At 36.6% G+C, this 14,800-nt stretch overlaps 1 protein-coding gene across 2 annotated transcripts in view; it reads right to left on the reverse strand.

Annotated features, from left to right (window-relative positions):
• Positions 1–5,791: 5,791 nt before the first annotated feature.
• The window catches only part of LOC133033628 (cytosolic endo-beta-N-acetylglucosaminidase 1-like), a 47,989-nt gene continuing 38,980 nt past the window's right edge, over positions 5,792–14,800 (reverse strand). Inside the window, exons 4-5 of one of the 2 annotated variants that reach the window (XM_061108612.1) lie at positions 7,036–7,147; positions 5,792–6,916 (exon numbers count right to left, since the gene is read on the reverse strand). In XM_061108612.1, coding sequence (XP_060964595.1) covers positions 6,767–6,916; positions 7,036–7,147 — 262 coding nt within the window. In that variant the 3' untranslated portion in view covers positions 5,792–6,766. The remainder of the gene's footprint in view (positions 6,917–7,035; positions 7,148–14,800) is intronic. The other variant, XM_061108613.1, reaches the window with a different exon arrangement.

Raw genomic sequence — 14,800 nt, forward strand, 5'->3', positions numbered from 1 at the left:
CCTCACTTGTCAGCAGATTAAGGCTGAACATCAGAGACCAGCAGGGTTGTTGCAGCCTCTAACCCTACCAGAATGGAAATGGGAGGATATTACGATGGATTTTGTGGTCGGGTTACCTAGGACCACGGGTTTATTTGATTCCATCTGGGTAGTGGTGGATCGATTTACGAAATCTGCTCATTTTCTGCCGGTTAGAACAACATTTACAGTGGATCAGTTGGCAGAGTTATATGTCAGAGAGATAGTGAGACTTCACGGGGTACCGAAGTCTATAGTTTCGGACAGGGATCCGAAGTTTACCTCCAAATTTTGGCAAAGTTTGCAACGGGCAATGGGTACAAAGCTGAAATTTAGTACAGCATTCCAACCTCAGATAGATGGTCAGTCCGAAAGGACAATTCAGATATTGGAGGACATGTTGAGAGCCTGTGTTATGGACTTTGAAGGCTCATGGAGTAAGTATCTACCGTTAATAGAATTTTCTTACAACAACAGTTATCAGAGTACGATAGGGATGGCTCCCTATGAACTGTTGTACGGTAGGAAATGTAGATCCCCTATCCACTGGGATGAGAAGGGGGAGAGGAAATACCTAGGTCCAGAGTCAGTTCAGCGGACCAATGAGGCGATAGAAAAGATAAAAGCTAGAATGCTTGCCTCACGGAAGCGAGACGTAAGAGTTACGCAGATCCGAAACGCAGAGATGTTGAGTTCCAAGTAGGGGAACATGTGTTTTTACGGGTATCTCCGATGAAGGGGATTAAACGTTTCGGGAAAAGAGGCAAGTTATGCCCTAGATTTACAGGACCTTTCGAGATTCTCGAGAAAATAGGTCAAGTGGCATATCGGTTAGCATTGCCTCCAGCCTTATCAGCAGTTCACAATGTATTCCATGTCTCGATGTTGAGAAAATACGTTTCAGACCCCTCTCATATACTCAGTTATGAGAGCCTTCAGCTACAGCCAGACATGACCTATGAGGAACAACCAGTGCAGATCCTGGATAAAAAGGATAAAGTCCTTCGGAATAAGACCATAGCATTGGTCAAGGTTCTCTGGAGAAACAGTAAGGTGGAAGAAGCCACCTGGGAGCTAGAGTCAAATATGAGAGCTCAATATCCAGAGTTATTCAGGTTAGATTTCGGGGACGAAATCCTTTTAAGGGGGGGATAGTTGTAAAGCCCGCTTAGTTAATTTAGAAATTAGCAGTTGTTTATGATTAATTATGAAATTATTTATAGCTATTTAAATAATTTATTATACTGTTATTTATGTTATTCAGTATCTTGCATATTTTGCATTTCCGGTGTCCGGTATTTTGGAACTCGGCGTTTGGCTCAGTAGAAATCACAACTTAGTATGTTAGTAGTTTGGGGACGGGTTTTAGACATTGGGAATGTCGGGAATGGCCGGGAATTTAGAATTTCCCAAAAATACCCCTTTAGTATGATTTATTTGATTTTATGGTGGAGGGGCAAAATGGTCTTTTTGCCCCATTAGTATTTTGTCTTTTGTGATTTTATGAAATGGAAAATAAGTGTTTATTTGATTATTTGTTGGCTGAAATAAAATGTGATATGTGGCTTATATTCCTTTTCCCACAAAAATTCTACACTTAGTCAAAATTAGAAAGAAAAGTCCAAATTCACACACTCTCATTTCTCTCTCATTTTCGGCCAAGCATAGGGAGCAGCTAGGGCTGGATTTCTTTGTTGAATTCAAGTTATTTTAGCAAGATCTAAGTAATCCTAGACAAGGTAAACCTTGCTCTAGCTTCTCTACATGTTCTTTGAAATTTTGGATGAGTTTTAATGTGATGCATGCTTGATTCTTTGATTTTGTTGCTGCTGAAATATTGTTGTTGTTTCTGAGATTTAAGTATGTTGATTTGTGATTATTTAGGTTGTTAGTAATGAATGTTAAGTGCTTTACTCAAAATTGGAAGTTTTAGCTCAAATATGGTTTTCAAAGAGAATTGATTGAATCTGTTGCTGGGTTGTTGTTGATGTTTTTATTTGATTTCAGAAGCTAGTTTAAGCATGTTTAAGTAGAATTAACCAGGTTTGATTGCATGTTTGTGGGATTTGCTCAAGTTTGAGTTTAGAACTCAAAGCTTGAGCTTCAATGGTGATTTTTGTTTCTGTGGTTTCTGGGTTAGTTTGTTGCCTTAGATTTGTTCTTTGGGGTATTTAGAGCAGGTCTGGAAGTTTTGGAACCATTTGGGTTTGATTTGATCAAGTTAGGAATTTTTGAAAAATTCCTGCGAGGAACCGGAACCGGAACCGGAATTCCGGTTGGGCAACCGGTCTACCGGTTGGGGAATTTTCAGAAACCCTAGTTTTCCTCGTTTTTATGTTTTTAGGGGTATTGCCATGCTTTTTATCGATAGGGAAACTTTTAGTTCCTAGTTTTAGTCCCCGGGAAGTGATTTAGCGTGTCACTTATAGCGTTGTGATTTTTATGGTTTAGGAGCCAGTAATCCGCCGCTCAGCTTCAGTTCCAGTCAGGTTGACCGGCACACCTGAAATCGGAATCCAGGTAAGATTAGTATAACAGTATGCATATGTAGATTACATGTTTAGCGTGCATGTAGGAAGCCTATTAGATTACATTAGTTGTATGTTGGCTTCGAACCATCCAACCTTGTCACGTCGGTACAGGCTGGAGTATGACCAGCAGCCGGAGTATGACCGGTTTGACCGATCAGGCTGACACTTGGTTGGTGGTTCCGTGCTATTGACGTATCCCGTCGGTACAGGCTGGAGTATGACCAGCAGCCGGAGTATGACCGGTTCGACCGATCAGGAGGATATAGTAACACGTCGGTACAGGCTGGAGTATGACCAGCAGCCGGAGTATGACCGGTTCGACCGATCAGGTTGTTACGTGTCAATAGTACCGTCCCTATGAACGTTCAGAACTCAGTACCATGTTGGACATGGCAGTAGTGGCTCAGTACCATGTTGGACATGGCAGTAGCGGGACTCAGTATCGTGTTGGACACGGCAGTTAGTATTATGTATGAGTATTATTATGCTTTTCTTACTGAGTCTGTCGACTCACAGTTTACGTTCATGTGTAGGTAAAGGCAAGGCTGTAGCTGATGGACCGTGAGCGAGCTTATGAGATTGTACATGTCGGGGCGGTTAGGCCTGGAGCGTACGATCCTCGGGACAGCAAGGCTGATTTTGTAACTGGTTGTTAGACGACCTTTATTTTTATGTAACAGTTAAACAGTTAAACTTTTTGTAAATATTTTTATAATCGGGATCCCGAGTCTTTTGTAATACTGTTTTATAAGTTTAATTAAAAAGCAAAATTTTAATTAATCACGTTTTTCCATAAACCTCGTTGATTAGCAACGAGCTGCACAGTACGTTTAAAAATCACGTAAAACGCCTAAGGTAGTTAGGGTGTTACACCTTTGGTTGCACATGTTTTCCCAACATTCGGCCATATAACAAGCATAAGTTAGAGTTTAGATCTTCCCCTTGTACTTTCATTGGCTATAGTTTAAATCATAAGGGCTATAAATGCATTGACAAAAATGGCAGGCTATACATTTCTCGTGATGTTATTTTTGATGAAAATACATTTCCTCATAATTCCATTAGCATTGAACCTAATTCATCTACTCATACTTTGTCTGCCACTTCTGCTACAATACCCCTTGCATCTAAACTCTACACTGTTGGCTCTCTTTTTCCTGATGATACTGCTATTTTGTCAACTGACACATCTGTTTTTCCCACTACTTGTTCTCATCTCTCTGATGAGGCTCCAAGTAATATGTTGCAGGAATCCAGTTCTCAAATCCTTCCAACTAACTGTGTTTCAGCCCCTCATCAGCTGCCTTCTGTCCCTGAGCACCAGGTTCTTCAACCTACAGAATGTTCATCTCATGTTCCTAGTGAACCACACACTGCTACTGGTCTTAATGATCACACCAGTGCTGCAACAACACCACCTGATCCTTCCATCAGCACCACAGTGCCACGAAACAATGCCCCACCTGTCTCCACAGTGCCAAGAAACAGTCACACTATGACAACTCGAGCTAAAAATGGAATCAAAAAGCCTAAAGCTCTACTTGTCACTCAACTTCCTACATCCCTCAAACAGGCATTGCAGCAAATACAATGGAATAACGCTATGGCTGATGAAGTGCTTGCACTTAAACGGAATAAGACTTACACCCTTGTCAAGCTACCACCTGGTAGAACTGCAATTGGTTGTAAATGGGTGTATCGAATTAAAGAAAATCCTGATGGAAGTGTTGATAAACTCAAAGCTCGCTTAGTTGCCAAAGGGTTTCACCAACAACCGGGTTTTGATTTTACAGAAACTTTTAGCCCGGTTGTCAAACCCGTTACAATAAGAGTTGTTCTCACTCTTGCTCTTTCTAAAGATTGGGAAATACGCCAACTTGATGTCAATAACGCTTTTCTAAATGGTGAACTTCAAGAGGAAGTTTATATGGTTCAACCTCCTGGCTTTGAGGATCCCGACTCTCCTGATCTTGTTTGTAAGCTCCATAAAGCCTTGTATGGTCTCAAACAAGCTCCTCGAGCTTGGTTTGAGAAACTTCACACTAGTCTGCTGCATCTTGGCTTTGTTTCTTCCAAATCTGACCATAGTCTATTCATTAGACATACACCATTATCTGTCACTTTCATCCTTGTTTATGTGGATGATATCATCATCACGGGCAGTGATCCCAACTTGATCTCCCATTACACAGCAGCCCTCAATGCTCAATTTGCTCTTAAGGATCTTGGCAAGCTTCATTTCTTTCTTGCCATTGAAGTGACTAATACTGAAGCTGGTTTACTCTTATCTCAGGCCAAATACATTCGGGACTTACTTCACAAAGCTGATATGGATGAGGCCAAGCCATCTAACACCCCAATGGTTAGTGGTCTCAAGTTATCTGCCTATGGCAGCCCACCTGTTGATGATCCTCAACATTATCGATCAATTGTGGGTGCTTTACAATATCTTGTGATCACTCGGCCTGAGATTTCCTATAGTGTGAACAAAGTGTGTCAGTTCATGGCCAGCCCTCTACAATCCCATTGGAATGCTGTCAAACGCATTCTTAGGTATCTAAGTGGCACTCGGGACTATGGTCTTCATCTCAGAAAACCACCACACTATGAACTTACTGCCTTTTGTGATGCCGACTGGGCCACGGACCCCGATGACAGGCGATCGACATCTGGTTTTGCCATCTATTTTGGCAACAATCTTATTGCCTGCCAGTGTAAAAAGCAGCACACTGTCTCCCGCAGCAGCACAGAAGCTGAGTTTCGAAGCTTAGCTCACACTGTAACCGAACTCACATGGCTTCATTCCTTGTTCACAGAGTTACACATCATGCTTCCCAAAGTCCCAACTGTGTGGTGTGACAACTTAAGCACCATTCTCCTCACTGCTAATCCAGTTTTACATGCTCGAACAAAGCATATAGAATTGGATTTATATTTTGTCAGAGAGAAAATTGTTCAGCAACAAGTTCAAGTTAAGCATGTCCTAGCCTTTGATCAAGTTGCTGATGGTTTTACCAAACCGATTTCAAGCCAACTATTCTCTAATTTCAGATACAAACTCACCATTGGTGATTCCACCAATGCTAAGTTTGAGGGGGTGTGTTAGAGATAGTTAGTTTTCTGTTACTTATTTCGGTTTGGTGGTTAGACAGCTGTCATTGGTTTGTTATGGTTGTTAGTGTTTGTTGTACTCTTATATAAACACTCTTGTATTCATTTTCTAAATCAATGAAGAGTTGTCTTTCTCTCTCTCTTCTTTCTCTGTCTTTCTCTGCCTTTGATCTGTTTCTTCTTCTTTCTTTACTTGCTGTTCTTCATGCCTAAGAGATCAAATGCATCTAACAGTATTGTATTGTATTGCGTTAGATTGTGTCGTGTTGTATTGTATTAATATTATTAAATACAATAGAATGTTTGGTATTGACTTGTATTAATTGATCGTGTAAAGTTATAATATATTTTCAATACACTCGACCCTAACACCAACTACGTGTCGGGGTCCCGGGTCCTAGGTCCGGGTTCGGGTTAGGTTCAGGGTTGGGGTCCGGGTCTGAGTTCGGGTCGGGGTCCGAGTCGGGTTCGGGTTTAGGTTTGGGTCGGGGTTTGAGTTCGGGTCTGGGTCCGGGCCTCAGGTCGGGGTTTGGGTCCCAGTCCCGGTCCCGGTCCAGCTCTAAATCCTTGGTCTGGATTCGGGTCTCGAGTCCCAAGTCCTGGGTATGGGTCCCGAGTCCTGGGTCCCTGTCCGACTTTGAGTTCGGGGTGTAGGTCTGGGGTCCGGGTCTGGTCTGTGTCCAGGTCCAGCTTCGAGTCCCGGGTTTGGGTTCCAAGTCCGGATTCTAGTCGGAGATTAGTGTTGACCCGAAATTTTTTGTAAATATTATAATACAAGCTAATACGGACCATTTGTTATATATTAAATAATACAACATATATTGTATTAAAAAAATTGATCGTAATAATTAATACAATATATTATTTTATTCAAATATAATATTATTTATTATTTAATACAATATGACCCTTATACGACGTACCAAACGAGTCCTATAATTTCCCAAACCATCAAGAGAATAAAGAGATGACAATATGCTATGTCTATTCTACTAATCATTTTCTGATATTCCTACCTTTAAAAGTTTATGCTTTAATTGAAAATGTGACAGCTATGGAGTTATTGCTTGTAATACAGTAACAATATCGGGTCAAATTACATAACTTTATAAGATTTTTTTATTTTTGTTTTTAATATAATTTATTACCTTCCATTGTCCACCTCCAAAAGTGTCCCTTCCAAATACATCTATGCCAAAGTAGACATCATGCTTTCTATCTCCGGCAACAGCAGCAGAGCTATTAGGGTAGTCTTTCTATTATTAATTAAGATGACCTCAAAATATTACTTACTGCAAGTTCAAGACATTAAGCTATAGAAAAAACATTCATATATATTATATATATAAAAGAAAACATAGCTAAAAAAGCTTACCTCCCAGTAGTAATTGAGAAAGATTCCGTCACAAATATCAAAGAAAGGTTTATTTTTATCATTCAGTTGATTTTGATAAATAGTGAAGCCGTCCACTGTCACACCATCGTACCTATAATACATCCAATCATTAATTCTACCATAAAAAAAAAAATAAAAAAATACCAATTCTAACAAATTTTAATACTTAAAAGAATTTTAATCAAGTGATTTACCTTTTCAAAAAAAAAAAAAAAATCAAGTGATTTATAATAGTTAAAAGTTAAAAAAATTAGCTGAAGATTTAAAATTGATCTTCATCTAATGTTCTAATAATTTAGTTATTATAGCTGATTTCAAATTCTAAAAATTATTTTTTTCAATGAGAGCATGCACTCACATTAGCTTCTCTATTGTATTATTCAAAATATCTAATCAATTTTTTTTTTTTTTTACATTTTTACATTACATCATACATACATTTTTATTTTTTCTCTATACCATTTAAATATTATATTTTTTGATACATTTTCTTTTATAAACAAAAAAATTAAAATTAAATGAAAAAACATTAAAAAATGAGAGAGAAATTATTAAAATAATATTTAAAGAATGAATAGTGTTTCTCTACATGTAGAGAAACACTATTCATGAGTTATTTTAGCTCACTTGATGGAATTCATTTTTAACAACTTTTTTTTTTATATATATATATATATATATATATATTTACATTTTGAGCTATTTTAGCTCATGAGAAGTGAATGCTTTAATAGTAGTGAACTAAACATATTTATGTCTTTTTATCTTCTTATTCTTTAATTAATTGTATTTTTCTTACTTTTTTTGGTCATTCTTTTTAATTTTAATTAGTATAATATATAAAAAAAATATAATATGTAAATGATGTAAAGAAAGATATATAGAAGTGGATGTATGATGTGAGGTAAAAATAAAGAAATTAAGGTTTTGGGGAGATATTTTAAAAGATAGAGTAAAAAGGAAGATGTGAGGGTTTGAAATGACCATTTTACCCTTACACTATTTTATGAGTTAAGCTTGTGGGAAGAGGTATTTTACCTTAAGGTGTGGTGACTGATTTTTTAGAGTGGCAGCTCGCCACTATTTGTTTAATAATTCTAAGTTTATTATTATTTTTTAGTAAATTATAGAAATTAGAGGAAATAGGAAAAATCAAGAGGAGTCTTCTCTTTCTCTCTCCTTTTGTTTGAACCCTCAACGATCAACAGCTTTTGGAGAATTTTCCTTGTGCAAATCAGTGAATTAGACAAGGTTTTAGTAATTCCAATCCAAGGTATAACTCCCTAGCCCTTCTCTTATGAATTCCTTAAGTTTCAAGCTATGTTTTGCATGATTTTCTTGGAGTTTAGGTTCTGTGATGTTAAGTTTGTTGTGTTAGGTTTTCAAAGGTTATTAATTATGTTTTGAGCTGATGTTGTTTTGTTTGGGGGATTGTTGATGTGTTTGAGCTAAGTTTGAACTTAGAGTTCAAGCTTTGCTCTCACAGTGGATTTTGCTCCTTTGGGTTTATTCCTGTTTTATTGCTTGGCTTATGTCTATTGTGGTATAAATAGCAGGTCTGAAAGTTATGGTAAAGTTTGGGTTTGATTTGAGGTTGTAGTGAAGTTTTTGGTATTTCCTGCACTGATTCGGTCGACTGATTCAGGAGGACCTGTAGGAACTGGTCGACTGGTTGGTCCCTAGGAAACCCCACAGAATCGGAATTCTGGTTGAAAAACCGGTCTACAAGTTAGGGCATTTTTGGGAACCCTAGTTTTTTTTTTTTTTTTTTTTTTTTTTTTTGCAATATTTAGGTTATTACCATGTTGTCCATCGATAGAAAAACTTTTGTTTTCAATTTTAAGTCCCCAAAAAGTAATTTAGTGTGTCACTTACCAATTTTATGAATTATGTGATTTAGGGGCCTGTAATTCATCGAACAGCTGTTTCACTCAGGTTGGCCGACGCACATGAATTCGGTAACGAGGTAAGATTAGTATAAAAATATGCATATATGTTTACGTGTTTAGCATACATGTTTATTAAGCCTGTTAGATTACATCGATAGCGGTATCAGTATACGTAGAATTATATTGGATACTGATAGATGTATATTTGGCTCAGATACTGATCGACGCTATCACATCAGTACGACTATAGTATGACTAGCCTACTAAGTATAGGTTGATATTATGGTCGATAATATTTTTGTACGAACGTTCTAGACTCAGTACCGTATTGGACACGGGGATACAGTTATGGTTGGGTGTATGGGCACCTTATTACATGCTGGGTTATTGCTATGTTATTATTTATGCTTATCTTACTGGGTCTGTCGACTCACAAATATTGTTTGCATGTGTAAGTAAGGGCAAAGCTAAGGTTGAGCAACTGTGAGAGCGAGCAGATGAAGATTGTACATGTCGGGGCGGTTAGGCTTGGAGCGTACGGTTTTAGGGACAGTTGAGCTTGTTTTGTATAGTCGCTGGGCAACAAACTTTTTTATTATGCATTATAAAACTTTTGTAAATATTTATAAAACGAGATCCCGGTTAAATATAAGTATGTTATTTTGATAATTATAAATAGTTAAATAAGGTTTGAATTATTCACGATTTTCAATAAACTCGTTGATTAGCAACGAGCTGCACATTTAAGTTAAAAATTATGTTAACACGCCTAAACTAGTAGGGTGTTATAGGTGGTCTCCTTTTATTTTGGAACAATGATGTTATTTTAACTTTGTTATCTTCTATGAGTTACTTTGATTTTTATGTCTCGTCAACTATTAATAATTTTCTTCCTTTTCACCTTACTTGTTTTTATGACTCTCCCAATGAGGCTCAAAGAATCCACACTTCAAAGATTTTGCATAGAATAGGTGAAAATAATCTTGTTGACCTGTTGATCATCATTATTGATTTTAATGCCATCCTTACTATGGATGATAAAATTGGTGGCAATCCTGACAGGGGAACTTCCAACAATTTCAAACATTTTTTAGATCTTTTTTAAATGTCCCATTTTGAACTCGTAGGCCCCAACTTTACCTAGAATAACCACAATGCAAACAACAAAAACATCCAGGAGCATTTAGATTGGTGTATTGTTAATGCGCCCTAGATGAATATTTTTCCTAAGGCCCGCCTTCATCACAAAGGTTTCTTTGGATCTGACCATCGAGCTTTACTGCTCGACACTATTGGCGTTCCCTCTAAACCTTCTCACAACAAAACTAAATGTTTTCTCTTTGAAAATGTTTGGTTAAATGATCCAAATTAGTCTAAGGCCCTTGAGTCCTCTTACGTTACTCAATGGGATACACCTTGCACCATCTCCCACCTTGTTGCCACCCAGTCCACCTGTGGCAGTCGCCTCAATGAATGGAACCACAAGTCAGGGTTCCAATTCAAAAATTGGATTAACATCTTGGAGAAAGAACTTGACCTTGCCAAGAGTTGTTGTTGCTGGGATGAGAACACTATCCATAGAATATAAACCCTTCAGTCCCAACTTGATAGACTCTTACTCAAAGAAGAGACCTACTGGAAGTCAAGAGCCAGAACCCAATGGCCGTCTCAAGGAGATAGAAATACTAAATTCTTCCACCATCATGCTTCCTCTAGAAAGAAAACCAATCAGATCCACAATCTTGAAAGTGCCCATGGGACGACCGTTCCATCCTTTGAGGATATCACCAAAGAAATTGAGCACTATTTCCTTACTTTGTTCATGTCTTCGAACCCCACTATCGAAGACATAAATCATACCTTGGATGGCATTGCCACTTCTCTTTCAGAAGATGACATACAAATGCTCCAGGAAACCTACACAGAAGAAGAAGTGGAAAAAGCTTTCTTTCAACTCCCAATGGATAAAGCTCCTAGCATAGATGGTTTTAATACCAACTTCTACAGAAAGAACTGGTCTTTTGTTAAGCATGATGTGGTGGCTGCTATTCTTCTTGCCCTTAATGCAGGGAGTGATATCACCCCGCTAAATCAAACTCTCATCACACTTATTCCTAAGGTCAAGCAACCCACCACAGTCAAAAACTTCAGACCTATTAGCCTTTGCAATGTCTCTTACAAAATCATGTCAAAAACAATCGCTAATAGGTTAAAATTAGTCATCAATAAATTAATTTGTCCCAACCAGAGTGCCTTTCTCCAAGGTCGTCTCCTCTCTAATAGTATCCTTGTGGCCCAAGAAATTACTTACTCCATAAAACTCAAATCGAGTGGTAAAAAAGTTTGGATGGCCTTAAAATTAGACATGGCTAAGGCATTCGACAAAGTGGAATGGAGTTTCATTGAAGCCATTATGGAAAAGATCTTCTACACTGGTGGTAACTGCCATTGGTGAGTGTGATTTAATTTCAAAGTTTAGTTCTCCTAAACACTATAAATATGGTCTTATGGTTCACTCTTTGACACACTACTTTCCTATCTTCAAACACTAATCTAGAGAGTTCTTTAAGGCTTGATAATTTTCAGAAGCATTTCCATAAAACCCTAAGTATTTAGTAGAGGGGGAAATAAGTTTTTTGGACAAAGGTGTTGAAACCTTGTTCAAGCTATTTGGTGATCATCCTTTAATCATTTTGGGTTCTTCTTCATCTCTTCTATATAGTATATTTATATATATTCTACTATATACACTCCTATATATATCTACATATTTCTTATATATCATATATATATATGTATATATAATCTATTATACATATTCTCATATTACTTTACATTTATTTTTGTGTTCTTGCTTTGAGTTGTTACTCTTATCCTCTTCTCATCTTTTCTATTTACTTGTAACTTTGTGCTTTGGGATTGTAAGTTTTATTTTATTTTATTTTTTTAGTCATTGTAATATTTTGGATAAGAGTTGTAATTTTCTTTTTATTATTATTATTCTTTAATTGAACTCTATATTTTCTAACATTCAAAAAGCTTATCTTAGTTTCCAATGGAAGGAGAGACTATCAAGATGATGAACCAAGACTTGGTAAGGTTGGACCATTTTGATGGCACCAATTTTCCTTGGTGGCAAGATAAAGTGAGGTTCCTTATAACCACAATAAAGACCGACTACATTCTTGAGTCCACCTTGGAGCCTTTGCTTGCACCTACCGACAAGGACATCGATGTGATGAAAGCACAAAGAAAGAAGAGAGAAGATGACAATCTTCTTTGTAGAGGACCTATCCTCAACTCACTCTCAGATAGGCTCTACAACCTATGCAGCAACACTAAAGATGCCAAGGAAATTTGGAATCACCTTGAAAAGAAGTTCAAGGTTGAGGAGAAAGGTACTAAGAAATTTTTGATTGGAAATTTCTTGATGGTAAACCTCTTCTACCCGCACTTCATGAATTGTAAGTAATTATTAACAAATTAAAAGTGCTAAAAATTTAAATTCGAGAGGCGTTCCAAGTTGGTGCAATAGTAGAAAAATTATGATCATCTTGGAAGATTTATAGGAAGAGAATCCTTCCTAAAAATGAGAATTATTCTTTGGAAGAAATCCAAAAATATATTCGAATAGAGGAGGAATTGATATGTTGGGATAAGCTTATGGAGGGGTCTAATGGAGAGACTTCCAAAGTAAATGCAATTTGTAAAGTTCCTAATAAGAACAATGAAAAAAGGGAAAAGAGTAAAAACTTGAGTCCAAAGCCTAATCCTAACCAATTCAAAGGTAGAAATGGTCCATGTTTTGTCTGTGGCAAAAGTAGATACTATGCTAACCATTGTAAGCATAAAAAGACTTGATAAGACCCAAAGTGAATGCTATCGAGAAGGATTTCATTGCTGCTCTTAGTGAGGTGAATTATATGCAAGGGAAAGTGAAGGGATGGCGGTATGATACATGTGTTACCGTTCATATCACATATGCCAAATCATTATTCAAGTCCTTTGAAGAGACAAAGGGTAACCATGAGATACAAATGGACAATGAAGTCAAATCAAAGATACTATGAAAAGGTACCATTGATGCGTTTCTCACCTCCAGTAAGAAAGTCACACTAGTGAATGTGCTTCATGTGCTCGACATAAATAGAAACTTGATTAGTGGTGACTTACTTAGAAAAATAGGCACTAAGGTCATTTATGCGTCCAGTAAGCTCATACTTACCAAGTCTATTGTATTTGTAGGCAAAGGATACTCTTGTGAGAGAATGGTGAAATTGTACACTAATGATGTACCTTTCAATGTTAGCAATAATAAAGCTTTTACATCAACTTATATGATTGAGAATGATTCTTTATTTTTATGGCATCTTAGATTATCTCACATAGGTAATTCTACTATAAAAGAGTTAAAAAATGTGGCATGATTGAATGTGACATAAAAAATTATAGTAAATGTGAAACACATGTAGAAGCAAAAATGATTAAAAAAAACATTTTCAAGTGTTGTTAGAAGTTCTAATTTGCTAGATTTAATTCATTATGATTTATGTGAATTGAAAGGAATTCTAACTAGAGGTGGTAAAATGTATTTTACAACTTTTATTGCTGATTATAATAGATATACTTATGTGTATTTGCTAAAGAAAAAGGATGAAGTCTTTCATACTTTGAAGATTTTTCAAGTGGAGGTTAAAAATCAACTCAACAAGAGAATAAAAGTGTTGAGAAGTGATAGAGGAGGTGAGTACTTCTCTAATAATTTATCTATTTTTGTGAGCAAAATAGTAAAATTCATGAGTGTTCGGTACCACATAGACCACAATAAAATGGTGTAGCCAAAAAAAAAAAGAATAGAATATTCTTAAAATGGTAAATTATATGATTGTATACTCAAAGTAAAAATCTAAATTATGGGAGGAGGCACTCTTAATTGTGTGCCATATAATTAATAGAATACACATGAAGAAGCCTGACATGTTTTCATATAAGTTATGTAGGGGAAGGAAGCCAATTATATTGGTTACTTCAAAGTGTGGGGGTATCTTCTTATTGCAAGAAGACCAAACCATATAGAACCAAGTTGGGTTTAAGGGCCATAAAATGTGTATTTGTTGGTTATGCCAACAATCATAAGACATATAGGCTATTGGATGTGTAATCCAATATTGTGATTGAACCTAGAGAAGTAGAATTTTTTGAGAATAAGTTGTATGGGGACAACCCTCAAGGCTCAACATCTCTAGGTGAGAATATTTTCTATGAAAATAATTCTCAAGCTTCTACTTCTAAAAGGCAATCTGAAGAGGAGAATACTCCTAAAGTTGTAGAACAACCCATTGAACCTAAGAGATGTCAAAGGGTGAAAAAAGACAAAATTCTAAATGAGGATGATGTAGATTCTCAAATAATTTCTTTCTACATGGTAAAAGGAAGTAGAAAAGAAGTAATAAGGAGAGTTGCTTTAATAGTTCTTATTAAAGATGATCCTAAGACTTTCTTAGAAGCCATGTAATTTAGAGATAGTGTATTTTGGAAAGAAGCAGTCGATGATGATTTGGTGGATCTTCCACAAAGATCCAAAGCAATAGGGTGTAAGTGGGTATTTAAAAAGAAATACCACACTGATGGCACCATAAAAACATTTAAAGCTAGGCTAGTAGCTAAAGGTTTTAGGCAAAAAGAGGGTATTGATTATTTTGATACTTATGCTCATGTTGCTAGAATAACAACCATGAAAGTATTGTTTGATTTGGCTTCATTACACAACTTATATGTTCATCAAATGGATATCAAAATGACATTCTTAAATGGTGACCTTGATGAGGAGGTCTATATAGAACAACGCGAGGGAT

Source organism: Cannabis sativa, chromosome 1, assembly GCF_029168945.1.
Source record: "Cannabis sativa cultivar Pink pepper isolate KNU-18-1 chromosome 1, ASM2916894v1, whole genome shotgun sequence".
Classification (NCBI taxonomy): Eukaryota; Viridiplantae; Streptophyta; class Magnoliopsida; order Rosales; family Cannabaceae; genus Cannabis; species Cannabis sativa.